The sequence below is a fragment of the Chenopodium album genome, chromosome 13, assembly GCF_948465745.1.
Source record: "Chenopodium album chromosome 13, dcCheAlbu1.1, whole genome shotgun sequence".
Lineage (NCBI taxonomy): Eukaryota > Viridiplantae > Streptophyta > Magnoliopsida > Caryophyllales > Amaranthaceae > Chenopodium > Chenopodium album.
Window position 1 is genome coordinate 16,199,608 of NC_137846.1, and position 19,461 is coordinate 16,219,068.

The 19,461-nt window shown below is 35.8% G+C and overlaps 1 protein-coding gene across 1 annotated transcript; it reads right to left on the bottom strand.

Annotated features, from left to right (window-relative positions):
- Window positions 1-931: 931 nt before the first annotated feature.
- LOC145576408 (protein ABCI12, chloroplastic-like) lies at window positions 932-18,098 on the bottom strand. Its single transcript, XM_081634176.1, has 7 exons — window positions 17,635-18,098; window positions 6,299-6,415; window positions 4,824-5,060; window positions 4,362-4,526; window positions 4,106-4,181; window positions 3,232-3,296; window positions 932-1,750 (listed from the first exon to the last, which is right to left on the bottom strand). The coding sequence occupies exons 1-7, from the start codon at window positions 17,956-17,958 to the stop codon at window positions 1,601-1,603; spliced, it is 1,134 nt and encodes a 377-aa protein (XP_081490302.1). The 5' UTR covers window positions 17,959-18,098; the 3' UTR covers window positions 932-1,600.
- Window positions 18,099-19,461: the final 1,363 nt, after the last annotated feature.

The following is a 19,461-nucleotide window of genomic DNA, read 5'->3' on the forward strand; positions in this document are numbered from 1 at the left end:
TAACCTATTCAACATGTTACAAGTTTTTTTGTAGGTCTAAATTCAACGCCTCCAAAGGTTGTACGGAGTAATATTCAAAGGTTGTATGATTAAAAAAGAACAGGCTAAAGATTTAGCATTTTTTGCAATTTTTCCTATTAGAATTAACTTTTTTTTTTTTTTTTTGTAAGATTCTATTAGAATTAACTATTTTAAGTAACACTAGATAAAATAACAAATGAGTTTTGAAACTTTCAATCATCAAAAATTAAACAATACTTATTATCTATAAAGAAAATAACTTTAGAATATACTCCCTCCGTTCCAAATTGATAGTCTTATTTCCTCTTTTCAAGTACCATTAATATTAAATTTTTACCAAAATTCCCTTCAATATGCAAACAATATTGTGCAGATTTAACTTTTTCATATAAATTTTGTTTTTCCATGTATTTTTATTTCTTTTTCTCTCTACTTTTTTGCATACCTGATGTAAATTTACTTTTTCGATATACTTTTACTACTTTTATTTATGTTTATTAATTCTCGTGAAAATTGCCCATAAGGGACGGAGGGACTATTATCACGCTTGTTAACACATGTTTTTAACGATTAATATCTCTAATTATCAACATTGTAAAATAATAAAAACTGGATATTAATAAAATATACATTGAAACAATTCAAACAAGATCCCACATGTATATGTTTTATTGTATTTATAAACCATAAAAGCAAGTCAAAGCGTGTTGTGTGAATAGTGTAAGAGTCAAAAGGTGTCAATTAAAAAAAAAAAAAACGACACATATTCTTATATGTGGCTGGCTACACCGTGTAGCCAGCTATTGTGGGAATTACTTCGTTAATATTACTCGGTCAGTGTTATAGGTATTACTTTGTTTTTTACAAACGGCCACACGGTGTGGCCAATCGCACACCAAACACGCAATAAAAAAATAAATGAATAAAATTATAAATTTTATCATATAAGTATGTAAAATGTTACACGGGCATAAACCTAGTTCATTTCAACATTTGAATGAAAAATGCACAAATCAATAATGATACGCTAATTGAACTTCAAACTAGTTAGTAATGGCTGCCTATACATGGGTATAGCTAAAACTTTACATTTGCATTTGCATTTGCATTTGCATTGCACTTGCCTGAATAGCTTAGCTTTGGACTTTGGTGGACAGCCAAATAATTTAGATGGAAGACGAAGAGCCTTAGACAGTGAGACTAACCAAAACAAACTCCTGCACGTCTAAAGTCCGATTCTATAAATGGCAGGTAGTTGCCTCTAATCTGTCTTAGAATACTGTTAGTTTGAACTTCTTCGAATATTTGTAGTTGGAGTTGTTGCTGTCACGGAATCTTAAGGATGACTCTTCAAATAACCATAGCTAGAGCTGTTGCTGACACATAATCTTAAGGGCGGCTCCTTCAATAATCTCAGTAAATTGTTAGACTTTCCAAGTCTGACAGACGGAACAAATGCATCATCCAGAAACTCCAGGAGATGAAGCTGGTTTGCCTGTTTGTATGGGTGTAACTTGGAGTACTGAGTGTTGGCTGCTGATGATAATAGCATTTCCAAAATAATTGAGCCCGCTGGTCATCAGACTAATAAGGACCCTGACAGCTTCGTAGCACCAATAACACCACAGAGAGCCAATAACGAGATGAGATTAGGCATCATAAAAGATGAGTTTTCGAAGTGTATCTTGTGACGATTGCTATCACCTCGAAAACCTCGAACAATCATGGCCTGCAAAATTGGAAAATCAATTACTACCAGGAAGTTCAGGACAACAGCAGAAGCGGTAACTATCTCCCACAGCCTCGGGTCATCAAATTGTCTTCAGATTTACAAATGACCCATACATCTTGGAAAACCACTAGGAGATGACCTTTCACTTTCCTATAACTCTACCGAATCTGATGAAGATGAAGCCTCCATACCTTACGTACTTACCATACAAACCGAGACGAGCAATTCTTTTACTACATTCAAACTGCCATACTATCTCTTAAGAAGAATGTGAGTGATTTGAAGATAGATGTGTATGTTCCTTTCTTTTTAAAGGTACATGAACTAATCAGCTAACTGAACTAGTAACAAAGGGAAAGACAATACCAGAAAGTAGTGAATGCCTCATTCAAGAAATGGATATCACTTGTTCACAATGTAAACAGACTAAACAGTACAGCCGTGCAGGAACACAGCAGCAAATAATATCCCAGCCTTTTTATTTATTTATTTATTTTATTTTTACCACCAAATTCCTGAGGGAGTAAGATTTGCCGCAACTAAAGCACTTGTGTTCATTTCTATAATATATTTCTTTGTTATAAAGGAACCTTCTTCAGATAATTCAGCACATATAATATCTAAGCAATTTCTAGCACCAGACCACATTTAAAATCTTTCTACTATCAACACCCCTTCCACCCCTAGACCAATCGGACAACCTCATTTCCTAAACATAAAACCAGGGACCTAAGCACTTCAGCAGATTCGGTTCCGAGTTCTAGCTACCTTGTACAAGTTGCTTTTTCAGTTTTACATGTCTATGACTACTTGACTCCACTTGTCAACAACCACAAACAGAGCATTCTCAGAAATATTCATGAAGTGAAAATAAAACTAAACAGGTTGTCTAATTAAAAGGTATCGGCCTCCCAAAGAGAAAAAATGTGGCAATTAGGAGGTGGGCTTGCAAATGGATCACATACCAAAAATTAGCTATTTTCAACAAATTGTCTAGTTAAGAACTACATACACAACTGTACAAAATATAATCACCACAACAACCTGACAAGGGAAATAAAAACTTGGGTAAGTCAAAAATCAAAAGTTGCGTACTTGCATTCGGTTTCAAACACACTGGAAAACTATCCTCAATTCCTCGTTGAAAACTTCTAGTATAGTTTGTGTGAAGTGGGTAGCACAAGTTTTGTGTTAGATACTCCACACTCTAAGTTAGTCCATATCACAGGTTATGGCACTTTAATCCTATAGCTGATGTACAGTGACACTATTCCTGTTGGATACTTCCAGCCAAGTTTATGTAGCACAGGTTTATACATCAAATAAATTAATTTTAAAATATTCTCACATTCTGAGCAGCATCAAATTTTTCATAAAGGACAAAAAAAAATTTTATAATACATAAAAAATAATAATAAAAAAAGACAAAAAGAAAAGAAAGGTCCAAAAGAGAGAGGTCTTAGGAAAGTGTGTAGAACCTGTGATATTTGCTCAGCATGGCTAAAAATATTCTTAAAGATTCGCCTGATGTACATCACGAAGACTGCATGTCAAAAAATAAAAACATTTCATTAGGAGCTGAGCTCTTACAAAGTTACAACAATGAACAAAGTGAAAGATAATGAGAAGGGGAACAGCACTTCCTCAGAGCACCACATGTACACAATGTACAATCCAACAAAAATAAAGAAAAGCAATGGAATAGTTTGGTGATGAAAGAGAGGTAAACATGGTCCTACAAAGTGTGAACCAGGAAGGCAATGGAAGTAAAGGATGAAATAGCTACAGCCGAAATAGGGCCACCACAAACGAGCTCTACAGGAATATAATAAACAGATTACCCAACTTATTGCATAAAAGCGAAAAAAAAAAAATTTTAATTGTTGTCTCACATGGGGGAGAAAAGGGTATTGGAGAGGGAAGAAATTTGAGTATAAGAAAGAAAGAAAGAGAAGCCAACAACACATGCTTCACAAGATACAGGAAAAGGAAGGATTTGACCAACTTCCTTGGCCATATAATGTGCTAAATTTCCCAGTAAACCAGAAAGTGAGATAAAGAGAGAAGTTGGGAAGAAAGACAGATATTAAAATAGAGAGGGATCAGAATGAGAGGCCAATGACACCAATTCATGGGATTTATAGAGAATAAGGGAGGATTTTATCAATTTCCATGACCACGGATTGTGGCAGCATTTTCCCAGTAAACAAGAAAATGTAAGACTTGATACAGTTGCTTGGCTGGAAACTGAGAGCTACACCTTGCATATACATTTGACTTGTGTTATAAAAGATCCAGTAATCAAGCACAGAATATTCATAATCTAATATTATAATGAAGTCCTGCACATACCATCAACTTTCTCCAGGAGTGTCAGATCCTGCCAATCAATTCTACGAGAGAGGATTCCAAGAGCAACGTTCCGGACCTACCAGACACAAGTTACATGAGAAGAATATGCGGACTTAACATTATGATTACTGGTTAGAAGCAGCTAATAATAAAATGCCTTCAGAGGAAGTGAAAGTAGTTAGAAAACCGACAACACGACCCTGTATTAAACTGACCTATAAGGAAAAAGAAGCACAGAAAAATAAATAAGAATTACCTCATCAAAAATAAGATTTATGAACCTTAACGAAAGCATCAAAGTAAGAACAATTTCATCCACTGGAACACCAATATGTGCTAAAGGGAGCAGGAACCACCGTAACGCTGATGCAAGTTGCTCCGGGGGAGTTGTCGACAAACAGAGGCTAGCACTTTGAAATATCTGTCAAGATAGTAGACACTCACTTCTGCGAACAGTTTAACTTGCAATAACTTAAATTTGAGCATACAAGACCACTGGGGTTAAAGATAGATTATTCTATCTACAAAGGAAATAAGAATGCAAACAGAAAAGAGGTACTAAGGAGATATATGGCTACAAACTTACAAAATAGGTGATGTTAATTCATGAACACATGCACTGAGGATGGATATACAGTTCAGCAGAGAAACTATAGGACCTTAGAGATCATAATATAGAACAACCAACTTCAAAAGCACACCAGTAAATAAAACTTACAGTGAACGTAAGGCATGCAGATGTACTTGCAACCGAGAGTCCTTTCCTTGTCATCTGTAAAGGTCCAAACTTAAAAAGCACATATGTATAATTTTTAAATGATGAAGGAATACTTGGAAGTCCAGTTAAAGATGGTGTTGGGGTCCTCTGAGAGACACTGGGAAGAACAGTATCAGCAGTCATTCCCAGCACTATAAATAAAATAATGGACAGCAATGTCACTCTGCCCAATTGATCCTGCCAAAGGGACATAAAAAACTCAAGTGAATTTCTAAAGAAGCTTACATACTTGAACCAGAATATCTTTGCAGTAAAAAATATGTTACTCATTCCTGGAGGTCCACATAGAATGAGTTGCAAATATAAAGAAAGATTACACCCAATTTGTATTATTTGACAACAAAATGTGAGTGATGTGCACAGTATGTGTTAACTTAAAAGAGAACCCTTATTTTATTGGGGTCTTCAGAGTTTATTAGTTTAAGATATGTGTGTAATGGACTGAGATCAGTCACACAGCAAAATCAATGTAATAGCAAGAATTTCTGATTTAAACTAGCAAATTAATAAAGATTGAAGCTTTAATATTGATAGATAATGGTGGAAAGGTTACAAAAGGATAGGTTAATAGCTTTAGGCTATCAATCTCAAACAATGGCTCGAGGTCATAACTCTCTAGGTTTCCCAATACTAATTTCTGCCTATCTTTTCTTTCTTCCACTCTCTTTATTTATACTAACTTACTAAGGCTAAAGGCTCTAACCTAATAATACTAGACTACCAATATTGCCCTTCCTTAGGTTAGTCTATTACAATGTGCAAACTCACTTCAAACCAGTTTTAAGACAAATATGAGGGTAGGCACTAAAAATCCATAATAATAACATATTCTTTCTTACTGTTATAATATAGCTTTATAGATAACCAAAACATATACCAATATATGAAGTTGTTTCAAAATTCCAAGCTAAACTTCAGTGTTCTCACTAAGAAAAATTCCAATGATGACTGATGAATCCTTTTGGCTTTATACATGGTTTTATATATTCGCTGGGATAGGGTCAATCAGGGGCTCTATGTTGAAAAGTGATGTGTTCATTTCATACTATATATTTTCCCTGATTGACACCACATTCAGAATGAGATAACTCAAATACTTCTCAATATTAAAATAGAAAAGAATTCCTTCATCCCAACTCCACGCATCAAGGACACCACATTCACTACAAAAATCACAATTTCACATTGATTACCCCCCTCTCCAAAAAAATTTACTTCACTGCAATTATACAATAAATAAATACATAAATAAAGCTAAGTAATAACGAAATAAAGATGTAAACTGTCAAAAAGTAAACAGCTAAGGTTGATAGATAATAATTTGGTGCAGATATATGCAAGCTCTGACAAAACCATTACCCAAAAAACCTACTTATTATAGGTAGCTCCACAAAATACAAAATAAAAGAATTTACCTTCCACACATCAGTTGGGAGTATCCAAGTGGACAAAAGAGCAAGAGAAAGGACAATCCCAAAGCGCATGTAGATATGGGAGCGAGCGGGCAAAAAAACTAACACTATAAGCCACACCTGCAAAGTTAACGTATGTCTTAACTGTCAGAGATATAAGTTCCCAGATGAGAAAAACAAAAGAGAAGCAAATAATCAGTTTTGTTTAGAACAATATAGTGAAGACCATGTCACCTCAATGTGCTTAAAAACTTTGCATATCTAAGGCACGAACTAGAAATCTACATCATAAGTCAAATAATAAGGGGACTAAAAATTTATAACTGTCACACTAGCAGAATGTCAAAATTCTTTCAAGCAACATACTCCATAACATTCGTGTCAAAATTTTAAAAAAAATAATAGAAAGAAAGGAGGAGGGAAAAAAAAAAAAAAAAAAAAAAAACACCATATACTCTGTAATATTCTAGGACAATGATATACATGCATAATTATACACATGTTCCACCCAATTACCAAAGCATACGTAATTATTGTTTCAGCCCATATAAAATAGTCATAATGTCCCCAAAAACAATTCAAATAGCTGCAGAACAATGAAGATAACTGAGATTTGAGGCTAGAAGTTCACTATTTACTTTGCATATTTCATTGATACAAAAATTTTTACATTACAGAACCAGGGAACTGAACCCCTGAAGTGCACTCTACAAATAGGATTACATTGCTTGATGAATTGAATAAAAAGAAGACTAAACAAGATTCATAATTTCAAAAAAAATTCATACAACCTAATCTCTAGGTGAAGTACTTCAAAACTACAGCATATGCTAATTAAAATAAACAAATAGGGACCTTATCATCCAATTAGTATTCAACTTCACAAAAAAGAGCTATTGACTGCTAAAAGGTATAGTGCAAGTCAATTGTAAAAGTTAAGTGAATGAAAAGAGGCCATACAAGCATTTATGTTTTCATCTAATGATGAAGATATTGAAGAAAGAATGAAAAGCAGCATACGTGGCACACGAGAAAGAAGAGGCGCACTACATAGAATGAGTCAGCAAGGCAGAGGGATAAAGCAGCTTGGAGTTGGTTGCAGTATAACTAACTTTCCTAATTTTCAGGAAATCTGTTAGAACCCCAGAACTCTGTAAAGTCTGTAATAAATAGGACATTTTAGATTTACTGTATTTTCATTTCAGAAAAATTGTAGAGAGATTTTTCCTCCCAAACTTTCAGTTTTTCATCTTCAATAATATCTTAGTTCTAGTTTTGCCAGAGCTCAGAATCTAAGGATAGAGCAATGATGGCTTAAATCAATGTGTTCTTAGCTTTGTTCATGTTTTTTTTATTATTTACTGCTGATTAGTTCATCTGATTTCTGCTGCAAAACTTTGATATGGTATCAGAGCCACTGTTTACGATCTTGAAGAAGTTTTTGATGATCAACTTCATCAGCTTTAGTTCACAAGAGCATCAATCAAAGGTACACTAAATTGTTGATCAAGTTATGTAGTTTCTAGAGCATATTTAGTTCAATAATTGGTTCAATTTAGTTCGGATAGTTTTGATTGATTCAAGATTTAAGTTGATCTGTAATTAAGCTTTTCTATCTGTCATGGAAGCAACAAATGAATCACAAAATCCTAATTTACCTTACTATCAGCATCCTAGTGATAATCCTGGTCAGAAACTTGCCAATTTCAAGTTTGATGATAATTGCTATAGATTTGGAAACAATCTGTGTTAATCAGCTTATCCGCTAAGTACAAGTCAGTTTTGTAGATGGAAGTCTAGTTAAACCAGCTCCAAACAGTCTTGTGGGAGATAAGCAGTAGCAAGATAATCTCCTGGCTGTAAGCTTATCTCCCACTAGACTGTATTTTGACACTGCAAGAGAGATATGGCTGAGATTAGAAGAGAAATTTGGTCAGTCATCCGGAGCTATGTTGTATTCTCAACAGTAAGCTTTACATGATATTAGGCAGGGACAAAACAGTGTATCAGGATATTACACTAAGATTAAGATGCTTTGGGATCGGTTAGATGCAGTTGATCCACTTCCTATGTGTGGTTAGGCTGTACAAATTGCAACTGTAATGTTACTTAGAGACTGCTTAAATCACAACAAGATAGAAGGCTGGTTGAATATTTGATGAAGCTGAATGAAGGATTTGAAGTGGTCAGAGGTAGCACATTGATGCTGAGTCCTTTGCCAAATATTTCACATACTTAGACTTTTGATGCAAGAAGAGAAACACAAACAACTGAGACAGCAGCTACTACTGAGAATATGGCTTTTGCTGCAAAATATAGGAGGCCTTATGAGCATGATAAGTACAGACAGAACAAGGATCAAAGAACGGCGAACTGTTAATGTGATCATTGCCATTTGCCAGAGCAAAATATACAGGGATGCTACAAAGCCAATGGTTATCCTCAGAAGTCAGAACAATTATGCCGATAAGGAGAAGAAAATGGAATCAAAAGTTCAATTTGAAGAGTTTACTGAGTCAGCAGCATAATGAGGTTACATTAAGCAATGAGCAATACCAGAGAGATTCTTTCTTGAAGTATGAGATGAGTCAGCAGAAAATAGTGAAGGTCAATCATCCAGTGCTCATGATGCATCTACCAGCTCCTGTAGGTAAATTCTGTTTGGATTCTTATGCAAAAATAAAATGGATAGTTGACAGGGGACTGATCATATATGTTTTGATGCATCTTTATTTGATACATTTAGTCAATTCACTGGTCCAGAAAATCATATTAATATGGTGAAAGCAACATTTAAAAAGCACACCAAGTTACAACTCTTGTCAGTGGCCGAGACAAAGTTTGAAAGTGATCCGTGCCATTTATGGCACCTTTAGGCTATGTTTTCTTTATATTTCTATGCTTTTTTTTAGCCTTTTATTTCGTTTTTTCACGTAATAAAGCTTGATTTGCGTGCTTTTGTATTATTTTAGAGAAATGCGCACTTTTAATGTTTTTCTTACTATTTTGTTCATTTCTCGGCTATTTCTCTTGCTTCTCCGTTTCTTTGTCTTGTTTTGTAGGTACGTCGCGGGCTATATGCATGGGAATTGAAAATAGCACCCACTAGGATCAATATGCACTTTTCGGAATTGAATTTGAGTTTGAAACAAAGGAAAACGAAGGATTGCAAAGTATCAAATAGGACCTTTGTGCATTGTTTTAGTCATATCTCAAGTTCTACAGATCGGATTAGGGTGATTCAAGTTGGGTTGGAAACTAGACTTGAAGATCTTTACAACGATAGGTCGCACGCCTTCATACGATTCTTAGATCGGAAGTTACAGCCTTCTGAAGTTGGCCAGGAAAACTGCCGCGGGCGCGGGGTTGCTGCTGCTCCAAAACTGCCGTATTTGGCAGTAAGCACCCGCGGTTGTCCCGAGGGCGCGGGCCTTGGCCCCGCGGGCGCGGCTATCGGGGTGTCCGTTCCCCTCCGCAGGCGCGGCCGATTTCTCCGCGGGCGCGGGTTTCTGGGTCTTTTACGATTTTAAGCTTCTTTTCTCCTTTTGTTTATATAGTTTTTGGTTTCCTTTATTCTTCATTCATGTAATTCTTTAGTTTTAGAATAGTTTTCTCTCTCTTAGGATGAGAGCTTCTCTCTCTAGATTAGGCTAGATTAGGAGTAGTTTTAGAGAGAGAAAGTGAGGAATTTCAATGGTGATTGAGAGATTGAAGATGCAAGTGTGACAATTTTGTGTTGGAGATCTTCTTAACTATCAATGAGCATTTCTAAACTCTATCTCATTCAATTGCTTTGTTTAATTTGATGTTTGTTTGGTTTGATTTTGATATTTGATGTTTGATTAGAGTAATTGTTCTTGATATTTTGTTGATTCTTGTTCTCTATAGTTGATAGTGGATTTGATCATGTTTCTTGAGTAGTTTACTTGCTAGGGTTTGGGTAAACATGTGTGATTGATGAATTGAGATTGATTGGGGAATTTGAGTAGTCCTTGTGTTGTGATTAAATTGATTCATAGAGGTTTGCAAGTTGCATATGTTTGATTGGAGTAGCTAACCATGATTGCTAGCATTGATTGCATGATTGAATTGATTGACATGACCACTTGATATAGGTTTGATCATAATTAGTTGAGTATTTGATTATGTTTCTTCATATTGTTTAGCACTAGAGAAATCTATGTTAGAGAGTGTGAGGATGATTAGTTGAATGCCCCTAATTGCTCCTACTATTTGTCTTTGCATTGCTTGGATTGCTTGACTCCCTAATTAGCTTGATTATCATGAATGCATGTTGATCCCCACTCCCTAGTGTTTCATTTGTTTGGTTCTTGATTTAGGAAGTAGAATAATGTTACCTTTCACTTAGACTTCGACCTAGCTTAGGCGTTAATTAGAAACACTTGAACATAACCGTTCCTAGTGGTTCGACCCTTGACTTACCTCTATACATGTATTTAGGTTAGTTGAGTGATTATAAATTTGTTTGACCGTAGGGAGGATTAGTTTAACGACCTAGTTTTCCCCACGTCAAAATGGCGCCGTTGCCGGGGAACGGTGTCTATGTTTGAGTGTTTTTGATTGCTTGAGTCTAGGTCTTTATTTTTACTTTTCTTTTATTTGATTTTTGCTTGTTTTGTAAAAAAAAATGGCATGTCTCTCACTTCCTCAATTTGACAATGAGCCTTTTTGTGAATATTTTAATAGACTAGAGGGATTTCTTGATTGTAATTGTTGTAATATTTGAGAGGCTTGTGAGATTTGTTATTTTGGTTTGAATGAGCAAACTAGGGAAGAAGTTGAATGCATGTATAATGGTGAATTTAGAGCATTGTCAATTGATGATGCTTGGGATTTCTATGTTTGGTTTGCTAGGGATGTTTATAATAGGGGTAATCATGATCCTAATATTGATATGCAATGTGTTGATTCTTCTAACATTAGCATGATTTCTCATGATTTGTCACGTGATCCCATTAGTGAACCTAGAACACATGATTTCAACTCCTTTCCCCTTTTGTTCATAATGATGAAGTACATGCTCAAGTTGATGCTAATGGTGTGTTTCAATATTCTTCATTATTTACTATGCCTTCATGTGATGTGCTTCATTCCCTTAATGATGAATCTCATGTTCTTGATTTTGCCCCCACTCCCCAATGTTATGTATATGCTCATGATCTTAATGTTGATTCTTCCAATCTTGGTTGTATTTCTTCTCCTCTTGTTGAGCCTCAACCTTCTACATCTTTTGAATCTCTTATTGATATATTTGAATCTCAAATTAGGCACATTGAGCTTGATAATGAGTTTGGGCCTAGTAAGGAGATGATTCTTAATTCTATGAGAGGTCAATTAGAGATAATGAAAAAGAATGAGGAGCGTCTTGAGGAGGGAAAGAGAAGAAAAGAAGAGTTAGAAGGCCAATTGTCATCCTTGATGCTTATTTGTGAAAAATCCCAATTTAGTGTGTGTGTTGAGGATGATGATGATGATTTTGAGCAACCAATAGAGTATGAGGATCCCTTTGATGAGCATTTGAGAGATGGTGAAGGAGTTGAGAATGAAGAGAGTGTTGAATTTGATAATCCCAACCCTCTTTCCCATCTTGATGAGTGTCATGTGCATGAATGTGACACTTCTATCCATGAGTATTTGGATTCATTTGAGGTTATGTCCAATTTGTTTATTGAGTGTCAAATGAAAACCCATAGCCTTCTAAGTGAGTTCATTGAGAATGCTTCATGGGAGAGAGACGATTTTGAAATTAATTTGCATCCACTCATGCATGGTTTTGAGACTTTAGGTTTTAAGGAAGTTGAGGGAGTTGTTGTCCATGAATGTAGTGGGGGAGATTATGTGGTTCCTCTTGAGAGTTGGATGTTTGAGGGGGATGGTGATCATGAGTGTTCTTCTTTTGAGGATTCTATGATTGATTTCCATGCTCTTATTGGTGATTTGAGGTATGGTGGTGAGAAAGAGTTCATTTGTGAGTCCGTAACCCCTATTCCCTCCTCTCATGTCCCTTTTTCAAGGAATTTCAACCATATCCCCTACACTCCTATGTCCCTCCCTTCCTTTGTTAATGAGCCTATTGGGGACCCCCTTGTCTATGATGGTTTATATGTTGCTCATTTGTCCCCAATTGAGGAAAGGGGTGATGTTGTCACCCAAAAATATTCTAGTGAGGAGGATTTGCCTTTTTCCTTTTCTTTCCATTCTTTTATTCCCCCTTCTTCTTATTTTCTTATTTTTCCTTTTGATCCCTCTTCTTCTTTCTTTTGGCATCTCCCTTCTCACTTACGTGCAACAATCTTGTTGCACGTTCTTATTCCGTCATTTGCCTACCTTCTATCATATGAAATGTGTAGTAGTACATTTGACAAGCTCTTGCGTGCGTTGAATTATTATTTTCTAGAGCGGTCATGCCTGTACCTTAAGCAAGCCTTTCTCGGGAAGTAACCCGTGTTTTATTTCTTTTATTTTATTTTCTTTTTAGAATAGATTTAATCTCATGGAAATGTTTGTGTGCCTTTTGTTAGGTACATGACTTGATATACTTTGGTGCTTCAATATGGATCAAGAATCAAGGAAGGTTGACTCCTATTTTTGCTAGCATAAGGAAGGCAAATTCAATACTAGAGGTTGTTAGCCTTGAAAGGGTAAAATTGGGTAATTTGCGGGTTTTTACACCCACCTAATATCCGGTAATATCCTTCCTTGCTCTCTCTCTAGTGAATGATGACTTGTTGGACATATGTTGGTTTGATTGGATTGATCTCCTTGTTTTTCCCCTCCCTTGGATTGTTTGATTTATGTTTGAGTGTAATGTCTCATTCAGGGTATTCTATCATGTTTGGTGGGATGTTGATTCATATATGCTATGCACCTTTGTATATGCTTTTCCATGTTCTTATATTTTGAAAAACTTCAAAAAGATTTTTGTTTCTATCAAGGCAAATTTGCAATGTGTTTTGTTTTGTTCTTGCTTTGGACATAATAACATTTGGATTTGTATAATTGAATGCTTTTCTTCCTAAATGGTAGTGGTGTGCACGGTTTGAGATTACGTTTGGTTGATTCTAGGATAAAGCATGCTAAGGTAGTTGTCTAGAACTAGGGGGATCATGAAGCCGGATTCTACTTGTTTGTGGCATGTTTGGTAGTTGCTCCCTATCTTCAATTTGACAACCTTAGTGAGTTTTTGCTACAACCATGTGAGATTTATATTTGTTCAAGCTTTCATCATATTCTTGCATGAGCGGCATGGATCCTTGACTTAGCAAGCCTAATCTATAAAACTTGATGTATGATTCTTAAACCCGAGACCGAGCTATCTAGGGAGGACAAAGGCACCTTTTCGGGGTGGTATTTTTCAATTTTAGGTTAGTTTGTTTCATATTTGTTTTTGAGTTTCCATTTGCCTTCTTACAACCATTTGAGTCTATTTCCTTCTTTTCAAGCCACATCTTTAGTTCTTTGGCCTTTTGTTTCATTTTCTTTCTATTCTTGGTTTTTTGTGAGCAAATAGATCATGTATGATGGAGTTTGTGGTGGATAAGTTGGAAATTTGGTTTTTATGAGTGCTAGTTTGTGATTAAGTCTTCTTTGTGAATAATGGCAAGTGTTTGAGTAAAAGCCGTCCTTAATCATAAAAGGCATTGACTAATAAATTGCATTATAGAAAAAGCCGTCCGAATTTAGCAAAAGGCGAGGACATTGCAAGTTTAAGTAAAAAAAAAAAAATTGATTGAAAAAGTGAAAATTCAAAAATATTTTGATGTATTCTTTTCTCCTTCTAAGCATTGAGGACAATGCTTCATTTAAGCTTGGGGGAGAAGCGTTTACGCTTTTTGTATATATTTCTTGTGAGTATAGCTTCAAATAAGCTTGGGAGTGTTGCTTTTGTTTGGTGATTTCTTGATCGTGTTGTTAAGGATTGGTCACCCTTTTGCTTCACTTTTTAGAAAAACCGCCAAATTTTAAAAAATTTAGCCTACCTTCACCCTTTATGCTTTACGTCACAACCTTGGGGAAAGACCTTTCGACCTAGAAAGTTGAGTCACTATTCGGGGGAGTGAATCATGGGTCATTGCCTAAGGAAAGGGGATGCGAAGTCAAGATGTCGAGTAGCCCAAAAATTTGATCTTTTTCCGGTTCCTTTGCGGAATCTATGAGATGCTTACTAAGGGGATATATGAGATTAGTAGGGGGAACGCGGTAAGACCGTTTGGGATGAAAGTGGAGTGTGATAACTAGTTCCTATGCTTAGCATATTTATGTTTCAATCAACCTTAGGTATCTTATAGTGTGCACTCTTTTACTTGTTTAGAAAGATTTGCATTCATTTGTGCTTGAACATTTGGAAAAGTCCTTTCATGAACATGTGTTTGTTTTGCTTTTCTCTTGATTTCTTTTCATGCTTTGCCTTGTTTGTTTTATTATGAGAGTTATGGGTTAAACTCTTAGGATACCCTTACGAGAGCATCACTCGTCCTCTAGGGCGATCTAGGGGTTTAAATGGCTTGTCTTTAGTTGCTAAAATTGACCGTGATTCCTACGAAAGTGAGTTACTGTATATTCCCTTCTTCTCTAGTTCTCTTGTTTCTTTTTTTGCTTGAATAATGTCATCATTTTTCCCTTGGGCTGGATTTTGTTTTGCTCGAGGACGAGCAAAAGTTTAGCTTGGGGGAATTTGATCCGTGCCATTTATGGCACCTTTAGGCTATGTTTTCTTTATATTTCTATGCTTTTTTTTAGCCTTTTATTTCGTTTTTTCACGTAATAAAGCTTGATTTGCGTGCTTTTGTATTATTTTAGAGAAATGCGCACTTTTAATGTTTTTCTTACTATTTTGTTCATTTCTCGGCTATTTCTCTTGCTTCTCCGTTTCTTTGTCTTGTTTTGTAGGTACGTCGCGGGCTATATGCATGGGAATTGAAAATAGCACCCACTAGGATCAATATGCACTTTTCGGAATTGAATTTGAGTTTGAAACAAAGGAAAACGAAGGATTGCAAAGTATCAAATAGGACCTTTGTGCATTGTTTTAGTCATATCTCAAGTTCTACAGATCGGATTAGGGTGATTCAAGTTGGGTTGGAAACTAGACGTCTAGACTTGAAGAGCTTTCCAATGATAGGTCGCACGCCTTCATACGATTCTTAGATCGGAAGTTAAAGCCTTCTGAAGTTGGCCCAGGAAAACTGCCGCGGGCGCGGGGTTGCTGCTGCTCCAAAACTGCCGTATTTGGGCAGTAAGCACCCGCGGTTGTCCCGAGGGCTCCCCGAGGGCGCGGGCCTTGGCCCCGCAGGCGCGGCAATCGGGGTGTCCGTTCCCCTCCGCGGGCGCGACCGATTTCTCCGCGGGCGCGGGTTTCTGGGTCTTTTACGATTTTAAGCTTCTTTTCTCCTTTTGTTTATATAGTTTTTGGTTTCCTTTATTCTTCATTCATGTAATTCTTTAGTTTTAGAATAGTTTTCTCTCTCTTATGATGAGAGCTTCTCTCTCTAGATTAGGCTAGATTGGGAGTAGTTTTAGAGAGAGAAAGTGAGGAATTTCAATGGTGATTGAGAGATTGAAGATGCAAGTGTGACAATTTTGTGTTGGAGATCTTCTTAACTATCAATGAGCATTTCTAAACTCTATCTCATTCAATTGCTTTGTTTAATTTGATGTTTGTTTGGTTTGATTTTGATATTTGATGTTTGATTAGAGTAATTGTTCTTGATATTTTGTTGATTCTTGTTCTCTATAGTTGATAGTGGATTTGATCATGTTTCTTGAGTAGTTTACTTGCTAGGGTTTGGATAAACATGTGTGATTGATGAATTGAGATTGATCGGGGAATTTGAGTAGTTCTTGTGTTGTGATTAAATTGATTCATAGAGGTTTGCAAGTTGCATAAGTTTGATTGGAGTAGCTAACCATGATTGCTAGCATTGATTGCATGATTGAATTGATTGACATGACCACTTGATATAGGTTTGATCATAATTAGTTGAGTATTTGATTATGTTTCTTCATATTGTTTAGCACTAGAGAAATCTATGTTAGAGAGTGTGAGGATGATTAGTTGAATGCCCCTAATTGCTCCTACTATTTGTCTTTGTATTGCTTGGATTGCTTGACTCCCTAATTAGCTTGATTATCATGAATGCATGTTGATCCCCACTCCCTAGTGTTTCATTTGTTTGGTTCTTGATTTAGGAAGTAGAATAATGTTACCTTTCACTTAGACTTCAACCTAGCTTAGGCGTTAATTAGAAACACTTGAACATAACAGTTCCTAGTGGTTCGACCCTTGACTTACCTCTATACATGTATTTAGGTTAGTTGAGTGATTATAAATTTGTTTGACCGTAGGGAGGATTAGTTTAACGACCTAGTTTTCCCCACGTCAGTAAGCCATTATGTTGTTGCTGAGCGTATGAAACAAGTGAAAGATGCACTTGAACAAATGGTGATGGAGTCAGAATTCAGGGCTTTATTAAGAACAACCAAAAATCCCATTGATATAAAAGCTCGTGAATATAAAGATAAAACTCTAAGTGACACTTGGTGGGATAATGTGGAATATATTCTGAAGTTTGCAGAGCCTATTTATGAATTGATTAGGATTGAAGATAAAGATGCCTCCGTTTCGCATCTTGTTTATGACATGTGGGATTCAAGGATTGAAAGAGTTAAAATTATTGTCTATGAACATGAGGAGAAAGATATTTACTTGGTCCCCGTATAAGCCAAATGAGAATTTTGGCCCTTCAAAAATAATCTTCTGGTTTTGTTGTCCATTGGGGTTCTCCCGTTGTTGCAACATTATGTTAGAGCATACGCTTTCACAAGCACCAAATAGATTGTCTATTCTCAATGCTTAGATATAATGAAAGCATTGCCAAATGAATTTACTTCTTAGCTACAGTAAGCAAACTATAAAGTTAGTTATCACAAAGGACCATTGCATACAACAACAAAATCATTACCCCATTGCTTCTAAAGAAATTACTGCTCTTACTACGGTAAGAGCGGTCTCGGATGTATATAGCCTTATCCCTCCGCGTCGTGACAGCAAAAGAGCAATCACAAAATCACATACAGTATCAATGAATATCAAAATCACAGCTTCAAGTAAAACTTAAATTCACTCCAACAACCCACAAACATTATCACAACTCAAAACCATCTTCTCATATAGGCATACTTAACATAACCCAATTTCATATAATAAAAAGGGAGTCATTCATACAGTTTACATGAAAGCGATTGTTTCAAACATTTGAAAAAATACCCTAAAACAAAATCAATAACTCAAATCAAAGCAAAAAAAAGAGGGTAATTACCAATTTAATTCTAGAATCAACACAGTGCAAGAAAGTTGTAGGAGAGGTAATGAACTGACAAATTGGACTTGAGGTTGCACCAGCAATTGATTGAAGAACTTTATCAGGCCCAAAATCAATTCTTTTGGGCACCCATTTCTTCCAATTAAAAGCTTCTCCATCACTGTTAACTGCTATTGAACACTGAATTTTGTGGGGCCTCAAATTCCATGGTTTTAAGGTTGAAGGTAAGAAAACAGTTGGTTTAAGCTGGGTGTGAAGATTTTGAAGTGGGGTTTTGAAGTGAGGGGGGGAAAGTAGGATTAGGGTGTGAGAAATGATCATGATTTCATTGATTTTGAGAATGGAATTGGGTTGAAATTCAGGGGTTAGTGGGTGCGCAAATGCACACCATTAACACCCTTTTGGTCTGATTAACGCATTCAACTTCAGCAGAATAACAAATGGAGCAGTGTAGAATATGCTCAACTGCTCAAGGACCGAAGAGAAGTTAGCGCGGATAGGCCTATAAGCCTATTGATGTAAGGGTTTGTTCTCTTCGGCTTAATTTCAATTCAGTTCAGTTTAGTTTTCATTTTAACTCTGTTCAGTTGAGCTCAGTTGTATAAATCAGAACAAGCCCTAAGTATGGGGTGAGCAAAAAAATTTGGACACTCGAAACTTGGAATAGGATCTAGTGATTTTAAAATAAAAAGTTATTAATATAGAACTTGTGCAATTGCACGGTTTTAAAGTTCAAATACGTACTAAATCTTTCAAAATTTAAAACTAAAGTTATTAATTAATCCACAATAATAAATGTGTATATTATACTAGGAAATATTATGTAGAACTACTATAAAGATAGAGTCATTTATGAATAACTATCCATTTTTTTTATTTGTTTAGAACTATCCGCAAGTTTGAAAACGTTTGGGTAGCACTACCTAATAACGTTTTTCGTCCAATTAAAACATTACTTTGGCCCAATTTTTCACTTTTGTCAATTACAATGGCTCAATTAATACTAAAATAAGCAAAAACCCGAATTCAATAACCCCCAAACCTTAGAAATCAAAATCCCCAAATAATACTAAACTCATGAACCCTAAAATGAATCCTAATTAAAACCTAATTAGGTTAATTAGGGTAAATTAAAACCTTTAAACAAATTGGGGGAGTTAATTGGGTGGCAAAAGTGAAAAAAGTGGGTTCCAATAACGTTTTAATTGGACGGAAAATGTTATTGGGTAGTGTTATCCAAACGTTTTCAAACTTATGGGTAGTTCCAAACAAATAAAAAAAATAGGTAATTGTTCACAAATGACCCTATCTTTAGAGTAGTTTTACACAAAATTTCCATTGTATTATTCATTATTTCATAACAATAATGTGTATTCATTTATCACAGTACTCAATAATAATGTGTACCCATTTATTCAAGGAAAATTTGGTAAAAATAATCTAATTTTGGTTGCTTGCTCAAAATAATGTCAACTTTGAATTATTGTTACATAATCTGATCTTTGGGGTTATTTGCTCAAAATGGTCTCAAGTTATCAGTAACCTGTTAAAGAGGTACTCTAATTGTTTTGTTTAAGTAATATGTGTCACCACGAGATTGGTTGAAAATAAAAAATAATAATAATAAAAACAGAAAACCTAACCCCTAACCCACGACAGCCCCACCGACCACCAGCCACCTCTGACATCCCTACTCCTCCCACCAGACCAACCCAAGTCCCCAGCCCCCACCTTGTTGCGCCCAGACTCTCTCCTCCGCACTGACACCGCCCTCCCCGGCTCCCTTTCTCCCAAAACAACCAAACCCCCACCTCGAAATCCTTA

What these genes read in the sequence shown, in the direction of transcription:
- LOC145576408 (XM_081634176.1), bottom strand. Translation starts at nt 17,958, where the DNA reads ATGATCATTTCTCACACCCTAATCCTACTTTCCCCCCCTCACTTCAAA. An exon ending in CTGCATGCCTTACGTTCACT is followed by an intron (nt 4,527 to 4,823) that starts GTAAGTTTTATT and finishes CTATCTTGACAG; the next exon opens with ATATTTCAAAGTGCTAGCCT. An exon ending in TAAATCTTATTTTTGATGAG is followed by an intron (nt 4,182 to 4,361) that starts GTAATTCTTATT and finishes TGTGTCTGGTAG; the next exon opens with GTCCGGAACGTTGCTCTTGG.